Source organism: Ciconia boyciana, chromosome 3 (genome assembly GCF_034638445.1).
Source record: "Ciconia boyciana chromosome 3, ASM3463844v1, whole genome shotgun sequence".
Classification (NCBI taxonomy): Eukaryota; Metazoa; Chordata; class Aves; order Ciconiiformes; family Ciconiidae; genus Ciconia; species Ciconia boyciana.
Genome location: NC_132936.1, coordinates 128,294,830 through 128,313,445, shown reverse-complemented (window position 1 = coordinate 128,313,445; position 18,616 = coordinate 128,294,830). Strand labels below are relative to the sequence as shown.

Genomic DNA, 18,616 nt, shown 5'->3' with positions numbered 1-18,616 from the left:
ATAAATATCACCTGCTGATTTATTTTTTTTTCTTGGAGTGTAACCACATGCAGACATGCGTTTTCAGCTAAAGTGCTAGTTTTCTTTAGGACACACATGAATTTTCTATTCAAGAAACAGGCGACCGATGGAGGCAGCAGTGCTGGCAGTAACGCAGACAGAGCCTGGCCTCCCTTCTCGAGCCCGGCGGCTGTCGGTGGGTACAGGTGCGAAAGCGGCCCTGGAGGCCGCGCCTGGGCTGCTGCTGTCTGACACGGGAGGAGCTGCAGCGAGCTGGGCAGCGGAGCTGAGGAAGGGGGGGAGTGAGTCGCATCATAAATTGCTGCAGTAATTAACTTCCCTGCAGGAGCATGGCAAGCAGGGGAGGAATTGTGATTCCCACAATTCCTGCATGAGGCTCCTCCTGGGCAGTGCAATTATATGCTTCCCCTTGCACAAAGCCAGGACTTAGGTCATTCTCTAGCACTAAGACAAGGCTTATATAAATTGCAGCAGCATCAGACCGTTTGTTAAAACGGCGTAAACTCTGAGCGATGTCCTGTCCTAAAGGAGGAGTAGCAACTGAACAAATACTCCCCTTGTGAAAAAGCAGCTCAGCCCGGCAACACGGAGTCTCAGCCTCTATTGTTCTCTGCCCTCCAAACTGTTAGTGCTGACTGGCGCTCCTGCCTCCCCTTTGTTGTAGGATGTGGGGAGAAAGTCCTTTCAGCGTCGGAGTGAATCAGATCAAAGAAACTCCAAAGAGAGGTTAAGCTAAAATACAAGTTTTATTTATTTTTAGTTTCCCTTGAGTGACTTGGTCTTGGGGGGAAAAAAAATTACAAGAAGAAGAGTTTTATCAGACATTCCAGTAAATATGTGCGTGCCCCCCACTTACAGTTGCAATACTATGAGCCGCTAACATTGACAAATTACATGAAGACCCTAAAAAGGAGTCTGATTTAAGACTAAAGGAAGTTTTAAAAACTTTTTTGTCATGCCCACTGAGATCAAGTATGCATATAGTAAATTTATAAACGAAAAACTTTTAAATATTCAACTTGCAAGTATTCAATGAAAATTGTATCTGAAAGTGATTTGCAAGTGTAAAATCTGTTTTCATGAGTACAGAATATGAGTACCTATGAATATGAGGAAAGGAGTAATGGGTTCAGTTCAGAGTTCTGCAAATAACAATTCTTGGAGGTGAGGTTCAGCAGGAGAAATATCAACTGCAGATAAATAATGTATTTAAATAAGTGTGAACGGCTAGAATTGGGATACTGAGTTGCATAGTCCTCAGTTAAACCAGTGTTCCCCTAAATGTATGTGAGCTACAGCCCAGCATTTTAATCTTCTCATATTCCCAAGTACTGAGATGCTTTTAAAAATAACCTCATTGCTAAATACTAATTTACCAGGAGGGCAGGGTTTCTTTGTTTCTTCTTGTTTTCTTGGATAATTTAAGAATGATGGTCACAGCAGCAGCGTTATGCCAGAAGAACATACAAGTAAAAAAAAAATAGCATTTTCAGTTTGTTCTGGTGGATGATTCACAGAACAGCGTGCTAACCAGTATGCCCTGACAGCAGGTGATTGAAGTTTGGCTGCAAGAACGCAAAAAGCTTGCTCACAGCAGTATCTTGTCATTGGTTCCAGCATAGTGAACCAATTAGCTTTTTATCCACCTCTTTGCATATAGCTGCGGAAAGCGTTATTGTCTTCTGATTATAGGGAAAACCCTTTTTAATCCATGATTTCGAAAACCTCCTTAATCCAACCTCTGGTGTAAACAATGACTGATTCTCTGAGGACGTTGGAAATATACATAATGTGCTACACAAAATAGCAATAAATGAATGGTGGCTAAGATCACAATGTTTTGTATGAAAATGTTGTGAAATATATTTCCCTTTCCATGTGGGTGCATTAAAATAGTTACTGAATTTAAAAAGCAAATAAAGTATATTTTTGTCAAAGCCCTGAACTGTTTTCTTAAAGTAGAATTAGAATCTAACACAGTTAATCTGTGAGGTTTTTTGTCTGCAGGACGGTTTCTGCCTTTGTGAGTTAAAGGTACCTAAGATTAGCTTAGCAATGGCAGGGATTTTTAAAACACGGTTTCTGACAGAACAGCTACAACTGCTGTTATCTGGCAGCACAGTATTATACAATATCCTGCACATCTGTCCTGTTTGGCAATAGTTAGCATAATGCTTGCTGTTTAATTAGGCTTTTTATCTTTGCATTTGTCTGAGAACATCTGAAGCCTTCCATGTTGCCTGTCACTAATTAGTTGACTAATTAAATAGTTAGTGCTTACTTGCTGATCACAGAGCTAACATGTAATGAATGGTTTAGTGATCTTCATTGTTTTATACTATCTATCTTTGCCACATGAATTGATATACATGTGCTTCCTTTTGACTGCCTTTTTTTCATACCAAGGCCAATCCAGAACAATGTTGTAGTCGACCATGTGTTCAGTGTCACCGGGCCTGCGTCCTTCAGACATTGTTGGCTTCCGTCATTTCTGGTGAATAGAGATCAAGTTGTGACAGAGATAAATAAGATAGGTCATATCTCGCCTTGTTGCGCAGTCAGGATCACAATGAACACTGTCAGTGACTGATACCAGACATAAACTGGGGGAGAGGAGATGGGTCAAGATCAGCCTTCGTAACAGCCATTTGACATGCCTCTGCCAAAAAATGATACACAATTAGCATTGATGTGTGGTTATTTCAGTTATATTCTTGCTTTAGAGACAGTTTTCAGTTTTAAATAAGATTATTTCAGCTTTAAGTACTTGCCCTTTAAACATAAGCAAACATTTGTCTGAGCCCAAACTATTCTTTCACACTTTAAATTTGTAAGTATTTGTAGATGTTCTTTTGTTACTATTTATATATGAATACTCGTAACTTCTTGTTGCATGTTAAAACTGATCTTGGAGATAGTAGTTTTCTCATAAAAGGCCTGTTTCAAAATTGAAATGAGTCACAAGAATTTTTATAGAATTATATTTTGTATTTATCATACCTCTCCTGGTGACTAAGTATGACATTAGCATGGCTGTTTCAGCAGCTCTGTGCAGAGCTTGGTAACCTGACTACCCGAAGCATCTGGTAGCTCTCTGATCAATGCAGTTCAAAGCAAATACAGAAGCATTCCAAGTGCAAACACTGCATTTAGGTTTTCCAGTTCTCTGCTAAAGCAGTGGAGGAGATGTACTTTCTCTCCTGTTCATATTTTTTTCTTTGTTTGAAGTTTGTTTCCCAGGGCTGTTGTGGAGGTGTAACTACTGAGTTCTTCAGAGCAGTCTATAAACTGCCTATGGGTTGGTTTTGAAGCACAGAAGACTGTTCAGACTACTACAGTAGCGAAAAAATTAGTTGGCTGGTTAAGTTGTGATCCTTCCCTCTAGTGATTAGTGTAGATTTGATTCCTGTTCATATGTATATATGTATGTACTCTAACGGGCAGAGTGAAGGTTGTGACGAATGAAGATCGCTGTTTGAAGGTACTTGCTTGTTTTTTCTGAATGCCTGATGACCTGAAATTTTGAGGTTCCTTTTCTGGATTGCTGTGATTACCCTCCAGATCCCAGGAAGGAGATGAGTCTGAATGCAGTTTACATTGAAATGAGAGTTGGGAGTACATAAGAGGTAGTAATGAGATGGTGAATGCTGTATTATCTAGATTCCCCAGACTTCTAATGTGGATTGGTTAGGTTAGATGGAGCTCCACAGTGCTGTAGCTCGATTGCTTCCAGTACCCATCTTACCACACTGCATTCTTGTGTGAATTGTAACATCATGTGGTGTGGTTTGTTTCCCTAGGAGTGCGGGGGTCAGTAGCACCTCTGCATTAATCAGGCATAATTTCAGTTTTGGGGGAGCTACAGGGCACGGGCTGTTTGGGAAGGAGCTGTTGGAGAAGTATCGTGTTGCTCTGGTGAAGCGCTGGGCATTACGTGGCTTTGTGGTGCTGCATCTCTCAGAGCTGTTTTACGTTACGGGATGCAATATCAGCGAGGCAGCTGTGCTCATCAGGCTGCCAGGGCTGGAGGTGCTGCAAGGCCCAGATCCGCAGCTGCTACATGCAGATGTTTGAGATCAGGAATTTTGGCCCAGCTGACTCCTCCACCAGCCATGTCCCTGTCTTTCCTGGGCTGCCAGCTTTCTGTCAAGAGGATGTGGCACTGGGGTGGTGCCTCAGAACATGCAACTTTTATGAGTATCTTCTCTTCCTGCGTGCTTTTGCTGTCAGGAGGAGAATGTATGGTCCTTGGCCGTAAGCTAGGACAAAAATGTTGCTGCAAATCTCAAGCCCTTCAAATTCAAGGGAAGTGTATCTTTCGACATCCATGGGCTTTTCTAGGCTGCATACTTTTTCATCTCTGTGAAGGCAGCATTGCCAAATCTGCACCAAGAAGCATCATGGAGTCAAAATATTAATCTCCTCTGCAATAATATGGAAAAATGGGGTCTGGTAAGTAGACAGCCATAAAAAAAACCCCAACCCCTTAGTTTTAGCATGGATGATTGGCCAATAACATTAAAAATGTCCTATTAACAAGCTGGAATTTGCACTGTATGTTATTCACTGAAACATACACAGAAGAGCAGACAAAACAGCAAAATTTCAACCACACTCTAGTTTTACTGCCCAATTTATGGTGTCTTTATTTGTGGAAAATGGTGTTGATGTCTCTCAACTGTGATTTTGAATCTGCCAGGTGATTAGATTTAAACAGCTAGAGACTGTAACTACCACGGCCATCATCAGATATCCCTCATTTTCTGTCTAGAAAAATAATTGCTCTGTTTTATACTTTGAACAGGATGAAATGCTGAAACATTTACGGAATGAAAATTGAAATTTTAGTAAGGAAATGCTCTCACTAAAGCAGTCGTTGGATGGTACTTTGATTTGGTCAAATTCAAAGCCAACTTACATCTGGGATGGTAGGGCTAATCTTGTAAACTTTGTAGCTATGGATGTTCCCACGTAACTATATGGATGTGTCTGATGCAGCTATGTATTTTGTATGGGCCAAGGAAAAAGCCCTTTAGATTTTCCTGTTCTGTCACACAACAATTCATACTGTAAGCACTTTGCCACGCTGATTTTAATAAGCTAGATCCTGGAAATACCACAGATCTTGAGTGAATACTATAGTTTTTGAAAGAGCCTCCAAAGAAATCTGTAGCTGGGTTGTCAGGTGAGTCATAATTTGGTTTTTACTTTGCTACAAAAATTCAGTTTATGCTCGCAGTGTTTCTCAGTGCAGAATGTTAAGGCAGTTCACGTTTGAGCCTGAAGTGATCTATTACGCTAAAGGAGTAAATAGGCAAATATGTACAAAGCAAATACTTAAGACTTAGTTTTAAGTTGTGTCAGAAGTTCGCTCTTGAATGCTGTACTCCAGTGTTTGTGTGTTACATGTGTTAATTGATACGCACGTTCAAAGCCTGGTATACACCTTGCAAGTACTGGCAAGATGCAGAGTCAAAGAGACTTCTGAGAAGAAAGCTTAACGAGAGGTGGTTGAGGGAGAGAGAAGAGCTTAGTGGTAAAATTGCAAAGGTCAATATGGGTTGAGAAGCAAAGTGTGGAAAAGAATTAGTCTAACAAAGGAAGAAAGACTCAACTGAATTACAGTAGAGAGCCACAATCACTAGAGAAGAATGGTGCAAAAAAGAATAGGGAAAGCTGAGTTGACACAGGTGAGGAAAGCAAAAACAGTTGCTGGGAAATGAGAGGTGGTTAGAAGGGAGAAAAGCAGTGACAGCCACAGAAGGGTGGCTGAGTTGTTTCAGAAAAAGGAGTTATGACATGGATGGGAGTTTGAAAGAAGAAACTGGAAAAAGGCATGTTTGGTAGCGTTCAGAGGAGAAATCAAGATCGTGGCGTGATGTAAAGCTACCTAAAAAAGGAGAAATTAATAAAAGAATTGAAACGCAGCAGAGTCAGAGGTGCTAATGTTTTTAGTTATATTGTCTAGGAAAAGGGCCAGCACAGAGGACAAGAGAGGCAAGCATTAAAATTACAAGATGGAAGGGAATCTAGGACTAACCACTTAAAGGAAAAAAGTGAGAGGACTAATTGATCTACCCTAGCAGGAGAATCAAAATTTAACTGGAGAGGAACAGCTTTTGAGACGGGGTGTTGAAGAAGGGTTGACCGCCACAGGGGAGAGACACCACACGAGCTGGGGTCAGAGAGGGGACGCAGGTTTTAGTGAGGGCAAAGAAGGAAGCAGAAAATATTGGTTGAACAAAAGGAAGTAAAGTGACAATTCCAGGGGCAACAGAAGCTTTGGAAGAATAAGCCTATCTTAAACATGAAAAACCCCTGACTGAGTTTGTGATTGATGTCTTTTTCCAGTTCAAGTAGATATAAATTGGCACCCGACAAATATGGGCCAGAGGTTAGAGAGAGTTATCACTGTGGAAAAGAGAACATCTTCCAGTAGGCATAGTGGGGGCAAAAAAATGTGGTTATCTTCAAAAAGGTGTTTATAAAGTTTATGGAAAGTTTGTGGGGGGTTTTTGGGTTTTGTTTGGGTTTTTTTGGTCTTATGATAGTGGGCACTAGACTTCAGCACCAAGGAGGTGCCTCCCAGTCCTGTGTGCAATCAAACCATCAAGTTCAAAGTTTGGAGAGAGACCCAATGAGGAAGAGCTGCCAGCTGGGGAGAGAGAAACCCTCGCAGCATCCTGGAAGGGTGTTAGTCAAATGTCAAAGTAAATATTACTTAGCTTTTTAGTGGATTCTTGCTAAGATGTCAAAAGCGGTGACAGTGGTGGCTTTCATGGCCTGGGCTTATAGGCTGCTGCTCTTTGCAATACAGCATCTGGTAAAATTAATCACCACTATACCTGGTGGGAAGTTTCTGAAAAAACAGTACTTTAATAAAAAGCAGTGTTCCATCAAAATGTAAGTTTTTGAAGGAAGAATGTTGTTTTGATATCAGGAGGAAGTTATAGGGACATGATGAAAGAGTTTGCTGAGGTGTCATTTAAAAAAACCAGCTCTGGTTTTTAAAGAAATTACATCTTTAACTTTTTAAAAATCAAAATCAGAACCAAACATTGTCCTTTTAATCTCTGTTCTGAACAATTTAGAAGAGTGTTTTCTGAAATTAAAAGGGATGGTGAATTTCACCAATGTTGTGGCCAATCTTGGAATGGAAATAGTCGTGTTCTGGGAAGAAAAAGATGTGAATTCTCCCACTGAAGTAAGCAACTGACTTATCCGTCCTCTGGTGTCAAAAGTGGCAGTCAAATTAAATGTAAGCTACTGACAATTAGATTCACGTATCTTTTTATTTCAGTTGGTGGTGTTCTTGATACGTCTATTGCTGGTCTTGGGAGGAAGAGTCATCATGGGCGCAGTTTATAGAACAAACGAATATGTGGAAAACCCCTTTCTTGACCCTTGCATTGAAAAGTGTCCTAGTAAAGACTTTATTGTTATCCCTTCTTTCATTGAGCAAATTCATTCACAATCTTAACACTTTTTCCTGAGGTTGATCCAATGGAGAACTGGCTTATCTTTGTTTACTCGTAATTAAAGAGGGATAACTTCTAGATGGACATCTGTTGGTCAGCAGTTAAGCTGAAATCCTGTTCTGAGGCCTGTAATTGATGCACTTACATAAGGTTCTTGAGAACAGACGCTTTTGGTAATTGTTGATACAAACAATAAACCCTTTCTGCTGCTTCTGTTACTTACTCTCTTACTAAAAGCTTAATAACCCAGTGTTGTAGGATCAGTTGCAGAGCCTTCATACTGCTAGAATGGCATCATGTAGCATCGTACAGGGAAGCAGTTTTGCTATGTTTTCCCATATCTTCATACTTGATTTTGTGTTGATTCTTACTTGTCTGAGTCAAATGTAGCTGCCCAGAGAGTGGGAGGAAGTGGAGGGAAGGGTAAAGGCTTTTACAGCTCTGCCAGCAAAAGCAATGGGCTTTGTCCAAGCAAACAAAGGCGATTTAGTATGGTGGCAATATGACAACACATTACTTGTGAAGATTACTCAAAGAAAGTCTGTAGTGCTAAGTAACATATTTATCCCTTAGTGAAAATATGGATGAGTGGGGTTTTCTGTGTTGTTATTAATATTAGCAACCTTTGTTAAGCTGAGCATTTCTATTTGTAGTTTTGTGTAGAGCTGGAAAATTTGTTAGAAAATCTTTTCCTTTTGGAGAAGTCTATTCTCCAAGTCATGTCCCAATGACTTTGTTCTTGAAATGTGTGGGGTGCTGATCTTTCCTTAAAAAAAAAAAAGTCCTACTTTGGATAAATGGTTCTTATTTGAGAAAAGGAGAACTACTGTCTATATCTGCCTTTTACAGTGAGACTTCTACCCGGGCACTTTGAGTTTCTGTGCCTTGAACACCAGGTTATTGCCTGCTCGGACTCTTTGTTTATCATCATCTCTCATTCTGGGCTCCTTTCTCCCCACAAAAATCTTAAGGTTCCTTTTTTTGTTGCACGACAGAGATTTCTCTGATTTCAAAGTTTCATTAATTCAAGAATTTATCACATCTAAGCTTTCAGCATCTAGTTCTGAAAACAGACTATTTGTTACCACTTTTAGAACGGTCTAGAGCTGCCATTTGTACAAGTGCTCTGCTGCAGCAAACCTGAGGATACAGTATAATTAGGACTTTACTTTTGGATAGGTTATGATTCCAGATATTAAAGTTATTGTTTAAAGGTTATGCATACAGGAGAACAGTGCACACAGTTACCAGTTTTGATAGCCAGATAAAGCATTATCTTCTGTCATGCATTTTTATTTTAGATTTTATAAATGACTGGAAGCATTTTTAAAAAAAGCATGATGCTTCGTTTCAAATAAATTGAAACGCTTAGGTTCATGTAGACTACTTCACTGCACTTTATTTTTTGTAACAAAAGTGATTTGACTTTTATTGTTTGTGAAAATGAGGGGTTTAATGAACACAATTAATTAAATCATTTGTTCAGGCAGTTTCCACCATCTAAGCCTCCATCATTACACCACGCACACAAGAGAAAAAAAAAAAAGGTAGCAAGACATCAGGAAAAAAATCCAGAAAAACTAACAAGGAATATTCTAACAGATTCACAAATGCCAGGATATAAAAAAATAATATACTAAAACTTTTTCGTTAGTTCCTTTGATTATGCTCACAGTAAATTGGCAATCTTATTTTATTTCGAGGACAAGGGTGTTTAGACTTTTTTTTGTAGCAGTCCTCTAGAACTGTGCAATGAAACCCAATACCTTTTACTTATTTCCCTAGATACTCTAATCCCTCCCTGCTTTACCAGTATCTTTGAGCTGTTCTTCCCTTTGTATCCACAGCAACATGAATCCCTGCTGGAATTATTTGCTTCTAAAATGCAGGTGCACTTGTTTAATGTTGCATTGGTTCAGGCTCTTAACTTGAAGACTTTTTGACCAAATGGGAACCTCTGCTTTTACCCTACTTCATATTGGGCATTGTTATATATATTAGAAGCATGTAAGACGTTCACTCCCCTAACATGCGCTACCTGTTTCTCAGAGCCTTTGTTGTTTTTCAGTTATTAAGAGCTTTTAGGCAGCAGTAAGGAATCAAAAGCCATAATAAATAAACCATCCTTTTGTTAGCCTAGAAATAATAATGCTACGTAGGGGAAAGGGGAGGATGATATGGAGAGTGGTAATGTGCATAACAGTCACTGGTCAAAATACCCAGACCTGTTATCTCCCTGTAACTCTGTGTGCCAGTGCCTGACAGTAACTGTGGCTGAGCACTGCCAGTTTGCCTGTAGTTTTCAGGCTTGTATTTAAGTGCCCGTATATATATATTTACAGTCCTAAGGTTAGGCATACCAGCTGCAGTTCTGAAATCAAGCTTTTGTAATACAAGATACTAGGGTTTTTTACTTATTTTATTTAAAGATTCTGATAATTTTCACAAATGCCAGCCTGCGCTTAAACATTTAACAAATTTTGATTCTTAGCTGAAGAAGAATTTTACCTCTCCATTTGAAAATGTGACCATTATTTGCATGAAATTGTGCACGGAGCTCTGGGGCTCCTTGGACCCGGGAGGGCAGTGTGCCCGCACTCTGAGCACAGGGCAGTGCCAGGTACCAGCCTCCGGGTCTCTTCAGTTCTGCCTCCAACATCAGCACGCCTTTTTTGATAGCTTTAGCCCAATTTTTTTGTGCCTTGATTTTTCTCAATGTAAAATGGGAATCAAAGATATGACTCATTTCATCACAGTATTCTAAGGAGATACTAATCAACATTTTGATGCCTACGAGGTTAATGAATGGGAAACACGAATTAACGTGTGGGGCATATGGGAATGCCATGGGAGCGCTGAGGTAGAAGTAAATCATCAGTTAGTAAATTGTACTGAGTGAAAGGTCTGAACCGAAGCCTCATGCTCCATGGGGAAAAACTGAACAAATACTATATGACTGTGGAAACACTGGACAACTGTGTATGAACTAAATAGAGGTAGGGCATCTGCAGAGAAAATAGTATGTGACCAGATCAATAAAATGCATCATAGTGCAATCATGCAAAAGAGGCATATTAATGTTGCCTAGGACCTTTGTTCTGCCATTTTTCTGATGCTTGCTTGCAACATTTTCATCCTAAATATTGTTAATGTCATTTAAACTTAATGTTATTGTAGCACCTGGATTTGGAGACTGTTCCGAATGAGTGATTTTGATCGCTTAAAAAATCACTGTCAAAGGTATTAGCAAAAGTGGTTTTAATATGAGGTTGTAACAGTGCGACTTAACAAAGTTCGATGGCAAGGTTCACTCAGTTACTTACTGCATGGAAGAAACATACAAAGGAAAATTGAGTTGCACTCGAGTTAGAATGATTCACAGAGACGCTGGCAATACAAAACGGGTACGGAAGATCCTCCCGTTGAGTCACGAGGTTCAGAGTAGACCCCCTTGCTTTCCACACTCCTGATGGAGTTTAGGTGCAATCTTAGTCTCAGACTTGGGCAGTGGTTTACGTCTAAGGGATTATATATGCAAAATTTATCAATTCAGCATGCAATCAAAGTTACCAAGACAAAATCAAAGTTACCGTACTACAAGGTTATGCGCGGTATCGGTTGCTTACCAAGGATCTGCCATTGGTAGAAGGTCTCTCTGCCTCGAGGGGCAACCTTGAGAGGTGTCCCAGCTCAAGGGGAGGTCACCGCTATACAGCCATGCTGCCTAGCAGGGAGAGCTCAGAGAAGGCTCACTTAGGCTGTCATATTTATAGATAAAGTGGCTGGCTCGTAGTCAAATGACATGCGATAGGAAAGGTATGCATGAGGCTCTTTGTACCCACAGCTTGCTTTGTTCCTTGCTAAATGGGTCTTGGAAAAGTCACCTGCTATTCACGTGTCAATCACATGATCGGTGTTCCAAGCTCATATGCATCGATGCCTTCTGTGCCACTCGGCTCCTTTGAGGGTTCTCAGGGAACAGATCGGGACCAGAGGAGTTCTTGGCCCGGCCACGGCTCAGGCCTTTACCTCCTTTGGAGCCTGTACCAACCTATTGCTAGTTTGGTTAAGGGGTCAAGTGGATCCATCACAAAGACCTGTTGGCAAGAGGCCATGCGGCGTGTACAGAGATTATTTCAGCTCTAAGCTGAAAAGGAACTTCATTGCTATGAGGTCAGGCAGGATAGGAGAATGTCTAGGGTGTTTATGTACTGTTGTAGTAATTTTCCTCATAATTACATGGGAACTAAATGCCAAGGACTCATACTATTTAGGTGTGTAAAGTTATTGTAATTGTTCACACTTGCACCCCACTAGGAGTGTTCCATGAGTGCAGATGGCATTCTGTACACTCCAAATTCAGCTTAATATATCGGGCTAACTCTCATTTTCATGAAGACCACTTTGTATCAGTCAGCCAGCATAATGTGGCCATAAATGAAGAGCAAATTCTATTTACACCCACTTCTGCAGAGTGACCTTAATTTAAATGAGAATCAGGCCCATAATCTGTATAAATATATGCACTCTGTTACATTAAGGTTATTTATTACATTGCACTCGGCCTGAGTATGCATGGAGATTTACCATAGATAATCCATAATCCAGAATTAAACTATTAATATGCATTTTGAGAGGGGCAGCCATAACCCTGAAATTCCTTGGTTTAAGTATGACCTTTAACTTTGTTTGAATATATTTTTTAAATGTATGAATAACAAATTAACATTGGTTGATAAAAAACATTCTGATTCCTTTGTACCATTTGCATCAATCCATACTTAACTTACAGAAAGCCGTGAAGATTAGAAGGCTTAATCACTCATAATATTTATTTGTTTCTAAATGTCAGATCACATTTAGTTCAACATACTGTCAGTCTTGTTCACCCCCACACTCTGGTGTTAATGAAACTACGGTGGAAAGTGTTCTTCTTTCTGTGTCCAAAGACACATGCATCTTAGCAAAATGACAAACACTTTGTACCTGGCCTGTGTAAAGGAGTTACTTTCTGTATCCTCCTGAATATGGCATTAAAATCTGTGCTGTTCCTTTGATATGCCCTCCTAATTTCAGTAGACCTGTTGGCAGGAAGCAGACAAATTACCAGTTGTCAGAATTCTTTTTCCTTTCCTGCAACTTACAGAAGGTGAGCTATGAACAGCAAAGGTGTTTGAGCAAAGACTGGGTGGTCTCTCAATACCTTTTGTAGCCGTGGAAGGTAAGTCCTGCCATAAGGTCTTGAGAACGGAGCTTGTTAGTTACGTGATAGCGTTTAAATATCTCTGTCAGGACTGAGACAATATTGTGCTGGGTGCTGTACAGCTCGAAAGTCCCGGTGATGGACTGGGAAGCTAAGCTGTAAACACTGTATAACCATACGTTGAAATGCACTCACGTTACGCTTGTACCAAACGGAGCCTCAGCAAACTTCCACTGGCTGAACTGCAGCATTTTGTTTTTCTTTCCACAGTCCACATCTGAAGTTCAACAATCTGACCTTGATTTCAATTCATGGCCTTCCAGGAAAAGACCTACTGGGCTCCAAACATAGAAGATTTTTGATTAACAGGTTTGACTTAATATCTGAACACTTCCATAGCTTCAAAGGAAAACATAACACTTTGTAATTCTTTGTGAACTTGTCCTAAATTTTAGATAGATACATAGACAGATAGCCTCAAAATAATCCAATCTGCCTATACAACATGCATTCACCTGTGAAATGAGTTGAATTTAATAATTACTAGGGAAATATTGCTAAAGCAGTAAATTCAGGACAGCAATCCATTGTATTATACCAGGACACTGGTCTCTGCTTTCCAAGACTTTTTAGTTTGTTTAGATTTCCAGGTTAAAGAAAAATCACAAAAGATGTATCCTTGCTTTTTAAATATTATTTAGTTTTTAACTTCCATGAGGTTTGTTCCAAATAATGCTGAATGAAAGAATGTATAAGAATTAATATTAGCAATGTGACCAGTGATCTGCTTATAGCAGCCACGTGGTGAGATGCAGGCCCCACAGATGATAGTGGGAATTTTGCTGAGTGTATGGAGGGAAGTTTAGGATTATTGCTGTTGATAACTTTGGAAGAACTGTACTGCATCAGTTCTGCTGCTTGTGAACTATTTGTGTGCCGGCCACCGGACTATGGAAGTCTATCTCCAGTCCCAGCCAGAGTGCTGTCCCTTACACTTGCCTCCCCTGGGCTGGCAGAGCCATGGGTCAGGTGCAAAACAGCTGAAGGGGAGATTGCGAAAGATAGCTACGCTTGTGTCTAGGGAGCGGTCAAACATTTCACGAGTTTTCTTGTTTGCCGACAAGTAAAATATCTTCCATTTAGTAGGCTAAAATCTTACCTCATTAAAATTCACAGTATGTAATTCTCACTTAAATGTAGTATATTTGTTTTGATTTTTTAAAAAATTTATTTTGGAATAGTGACTACAGGAATCCTTCCTGTAGACAGGAACATGATTGTTGTGGATGTTGAGAAGCATAGAATTAAAATGAATCCATTATTTTGAATAGCTGGGGAATGAACTTAGTATAATGTATTTAGATTTGGCGTGTGACTCTTTGGAACCTGCACATTGTTTTTTACCAAATCTTTTACTTGGTAAGTGGCAATGCACTGAAGGGCCAGCTCTTTAAACGACAAAACAACTCAGTGTCTGCTTGCTGAACCTTAAAAATCTCTACAAAGACATGAAAATGGTGTGATGTGAACCTGTTTAAAACCACCCTATCTCATTTCGAATTTTGCCTTGTCAAGGAATTTTTATAAGTAGTTACCTGAATTAATTTTTTTATTGTAGCAAGGGGGGTGTTTAAGTACAAATCTAGTAAATGAAGGGATTATATGCTCACATAAATGCATGTACTCTTTCTCCTAAGTATACTGAAAAAAGAGTTGTAATAACAAAACATCCTTCCTGATGGAAAGTTGCAGTTCGTAGCTACCTCACCAGAATTAGCTGCTAAAATTTGAAAGCAGATTAAGAGTGAAAATTGAACTCTGCAGGGTATGATTTTTGAAAGCATCCCTGTGATTTTGGAGTGTCAGTCTCCTGGGAGCTGTGCACCTCAATTATAAAGGTGCTTTTGAAAACCCTCATCTGTCCTTGATGTCCATTTTATTTATAGATTTCTGCATGATTACAGTTTAGAATTGTCAGTGGTTTTCTTCCCTTATTTATTTGCCTCTGGTATTTGTGAGTACAGAGGATGCAGAGCACCTCAGAAAGCCTGGTGATTCAGTCTTAAAATTCTTCGGGTCATGAAAGCAACTTTATTTGTTTCTGTGGCATCATGTATGACAATTTTGGGAACTCAGTAACAACAATTAATGTGTTTTAGAATGTATATTCTGGTACTAATGGCAAAATAACAGCTGTTAGTGCCGAGTCTCTCTCTGGCATTCTCTGCTGCAGTCACTGGTATAATATAAAGGCATCAAATGCCTTGAACATGAGCTGAGTCCCCTTCTCTTTAATCACATTACATTTAGTCCTGTGGAAGAAAGTGGAATATTTTTCATCACTCAGTATCAATAGAAAGTAAAGTTCTTGAGCCTCTGAGTGGCCATGAGCTTTTTTTGGTAGATGGAATATTTTTTCTGCAGTAACTTCAGATCACAGCCTGTGTGAAGCCCAGGATTTCTTTACTGGCCATTCCCACCTTGTCTCATAGGCATGACGTGCTAGCAGGGGTGAGACTCAGCTTCCTTTCACACAAGATGTGCAAGTTCCATCTTCTTGCTATGTCACTCTGATCTCATAAACCAGACAGCTGTGTAACACCAGCCATTCATCTTTTTTGCTTGTTTAAAACCTGTTGCATTCTTTTTCACTAGATCCTGTGGGTTCATCCCACTACAAAGCTATAAATGGGTTTGGGATTAGCATTAATCTTCAATTCTACTGAAAGAACCTAATTTAACAGAATTTTGCCTGGTTTAAGTTTTCAGTATCAGGAAGGTATAGAGTTGAGTCTAGCTGGATTCGCAGAATGGCCAGCAACACGCAGTGTGTTTTCATAATGGGCTATTGCAAGACTCAGTGGTGTTCAAGAGTCATAACGGACCTCGTTGAAAACGTTCTCTCTCTGGTCCTCCATGCATTTTATAATGATCTGTCTATTGTATGTCTGTATTGAGGTATTTTATCTTCAGGAATCCTTGTCTTTCCAGAAGCCTATTAAGCAGAGAGGGTAGTATAAATGCAATAATAAATAAGTATCCTGGTATTTTCTTTGTTGGGCAGGGTGGGGGCATACTCTGAGTCATAAAAGACCTTTGGAAATAATTTTAATTTTCATTACTGAGGCATTAAAAGGGGTTTTGTTCCATTCAGATTTTGCTTCAAAATTGGCTTTTTAAATAGCAGCTTCTAGATCTTTGATACTTCCATCATACGTAGGGATATATATGATACTTTAGATTGAAAACAGGCTGTAACACCGCTGAAAGTTAAGAGCTGCAAAAGTAAACCTTGCCTGAGATTTTCAAACTCAACAAGTGATTTTAGGTTCCGTAGTTTTTTCGTACTGATATTGAATTAACACTGCCAGAGCATGGTGCTCAGAATGTGCGCACCATACACACCCTGAAAATCAGATTTTTATTGAGGTATCTCATTTGGACAACACTTAGTCCATAAGATGTTCAGGGACAAAAAGCCCTGGAAACCGTAACTACTATATGGAACAAGGCTCTGCTTCTTAAACAGACAAACCTTTATATGTTTGTTACCTAGCACTGAAGGTAATTGCTTTGACATTATAAAAGTTGCTTCCTCATTTCCATTAAGAAAAAATTGTTGTTCAGTTACAAATTAGTGAAGATTAATGTTTTTCACATCTGCACTCTCTCTCTCTCTCTCTCTCTCTCTCGTGCTATTTTTGTTTTCTTTTGGATAGCCTATGTGATAATTTTTCCTTTATTCCCTTAATATTCAGTTCATCTTGCAGAGGAATTCAGTTGCATCTTAGAGACTTTTGAAAATTTGGGGGTAGGGGGTCTGTTTAGTCTGTTTTCAGAATTTTTCCTTCTTGTATTTTGGAAAAGTTCATTTGGAAAGGGGTCACCAGGAGAAAATTTGAGATCTCTGCCTTGTACTTCTAGCTCTGTCAACTGTTTTCCCAGCTTCCTATTTATTTTTAAACTTCTCAGACTAATACTTTGGAACAGGGATGTTAAAGTGCCAACAGTGCCTTCACGGCAGTTGTGTCTCACCGTAGCCACTACTGGTGAAGTTGAATACCAAATGAAGCAAAAGTGGAAAAAACCTTAATAAAGGAGTCTTGTACAGGAGAAAGAACTAGACGGTTAAAATATTTTCTTTGCAGGTGCAAAAGTCTCCTCCTCGCATCAGCCTGCAAAGAAAAAGCAGAGTAAAGCATATATTTCTGACTTTGTTTTTAAATTATGTGGTTGTATGGCCCAATGCTGGGAGGGATTGTTTGGTTTTAGCAGAAAGTTGTCAATTTGTAACCGAGTATTTCATAATGACTAATCTTTTACTATAGACGGCCGTAAACTCACAGCGAGAGAACAGGCTTGAACCACTAGGGGACTGCGGCTAACTCACCAGATGTCTAATTAATGCCTGCTGTCAGCTGCTGAAATGTCACTTACAGATATTCTTTCTTCACAGCCACTGTTTTAATGATGAAGATTATGCACAGATGTCACTTTGTTCCTGGGTTAACGTTGTGGTTGGTAAAATGACTGGCATAAATCGCGCTGCCAAATATGTAGTTGTTTCCAAGGAGAAAAAAGTACCATATGACTACCTTGTTCTCTGTACAGGACAGAAATACCAGGTAAGATTGTGTGCAGAGTGAAAAGCATAATAATATATGCAGTTTTTACAGTGAATAGTGTTTCTCTGATTAGCAAAGCAGTAGAGTAGTCCTTAGCAAGTGTATAACCAGAAAGTTTGCAGCCCTTCCGTGTAGCAGGTTGTGCTGTTTCAATGTGGCTATAGAATTTGGAGGAGATAAGAGGTTTTACAAAATTTTCTGCCAGCAATGTCATTGCTCAGTATCAGATATTAAGCAAAGCTGCCTGTATTTTTGCCACCATGACCATTGAACCTGCTGAAGAGTAGGCCCAAATGACATGTGGCCCCAGCCACAGGAGACTTAACTCCAGCTGGTCTAACACCATTTGACCTAGTTTTGGCAATGGAGAGAATGCCTTATCAAATTAATTACTCATCTCACATGATGACCATGCGTAGGCACGTACGTGGTGCTGTATGTTATCGTAGCAGACAGTTAAGTTTCCAGTGAGACTGAAGCAGACACTTAGTTACATGTGAAATGTGGAATCAAGCTCATCTCCAGCCCTACAGGCTCAGCTTCGACTCAGGCATCCCAGGCAGGGTTCGTTCTTTCTTGTGTATCATCACGTGGCCTTCAAACTACGTAAACCAAATGGCCGTAGTTTGTATAGCCTCCTTGCCTGCAGTGATTTTGCCTTACTGATGGGTTTTGGAGAAGAATCATGAGCAAGGTATTTTGCCTTTAAAATCAGGAGATCAAACTGAGCATGTGTCTACCGGTTTTTCCAGTGCTGTTCACCATCAGTTACAAACATGAATGTGAGGTATGTTCAGCCCCCTAGTGAAATCTGGACCGCACGTGTGCAACAGATTTGTGGAGCAAGAAAGCCCCAGTTTTTCTGTAATCACTTTTCAGATAGAGCCACACTTTAGACAACAATCCATTTTCACTGTTCAACAGGGATGAAACAAAAGCTGAAGTATGGCCTGAATGACTTTTAAGTGCTCCTAGAAAAAGAAGTTTGGAGGTAACTCAGACTTGCAAAATAAGTTATGGGAAGTAACTACACTGGAGGAGAAAGAAAAATAAAGAAAGCAAGGGAAAAGTCAGGTCTAATCTGCCTTCAGGAAGAAAACCTAGTGTCATCTATTCTCACTTTTAAGCTCTACAAAAAATAGGAAGGAATTATTTTTATCATCTGGTTTCTGTTTTATTACACAGAGCTGTAGTCCGTCCTTTTTATAAGTTGTTCCTTATTTGGTAAGCAGTCAAATTAATGCCTAATAAAACATTATTCACTGTGATTAAGAGGATTTACTTGTTGG

At 39.7% G+C, this 18,616-nt stretch overlaps 1 protein-coding gene across 1 annotated transcript in view; it reads left to right on the top strand.

Moving 5' to 3' along the window:
• CFAP61 (cilia and flagella associated protein 61) overlaps nt 1–18,616 on the top strand; it is a 113,243-nt gene that overhangs the window by 58,108 nt on the left and 36,519 nt on the right. Inside the window, exons 18-19 of the mRNA XM_072857652.1 lie at nt 12,973–13,071; nt 17,159–17,327. Of these exons, the coding sequence (XP_072713753.1) occupies nt 12,973–13,071; nt 17,159–17,327 (268 nt within the window). The remainder of the gene's footprint in view (nt 1–12,972; nt 13,072–17,158; nt 17,328–18,616) is intronic.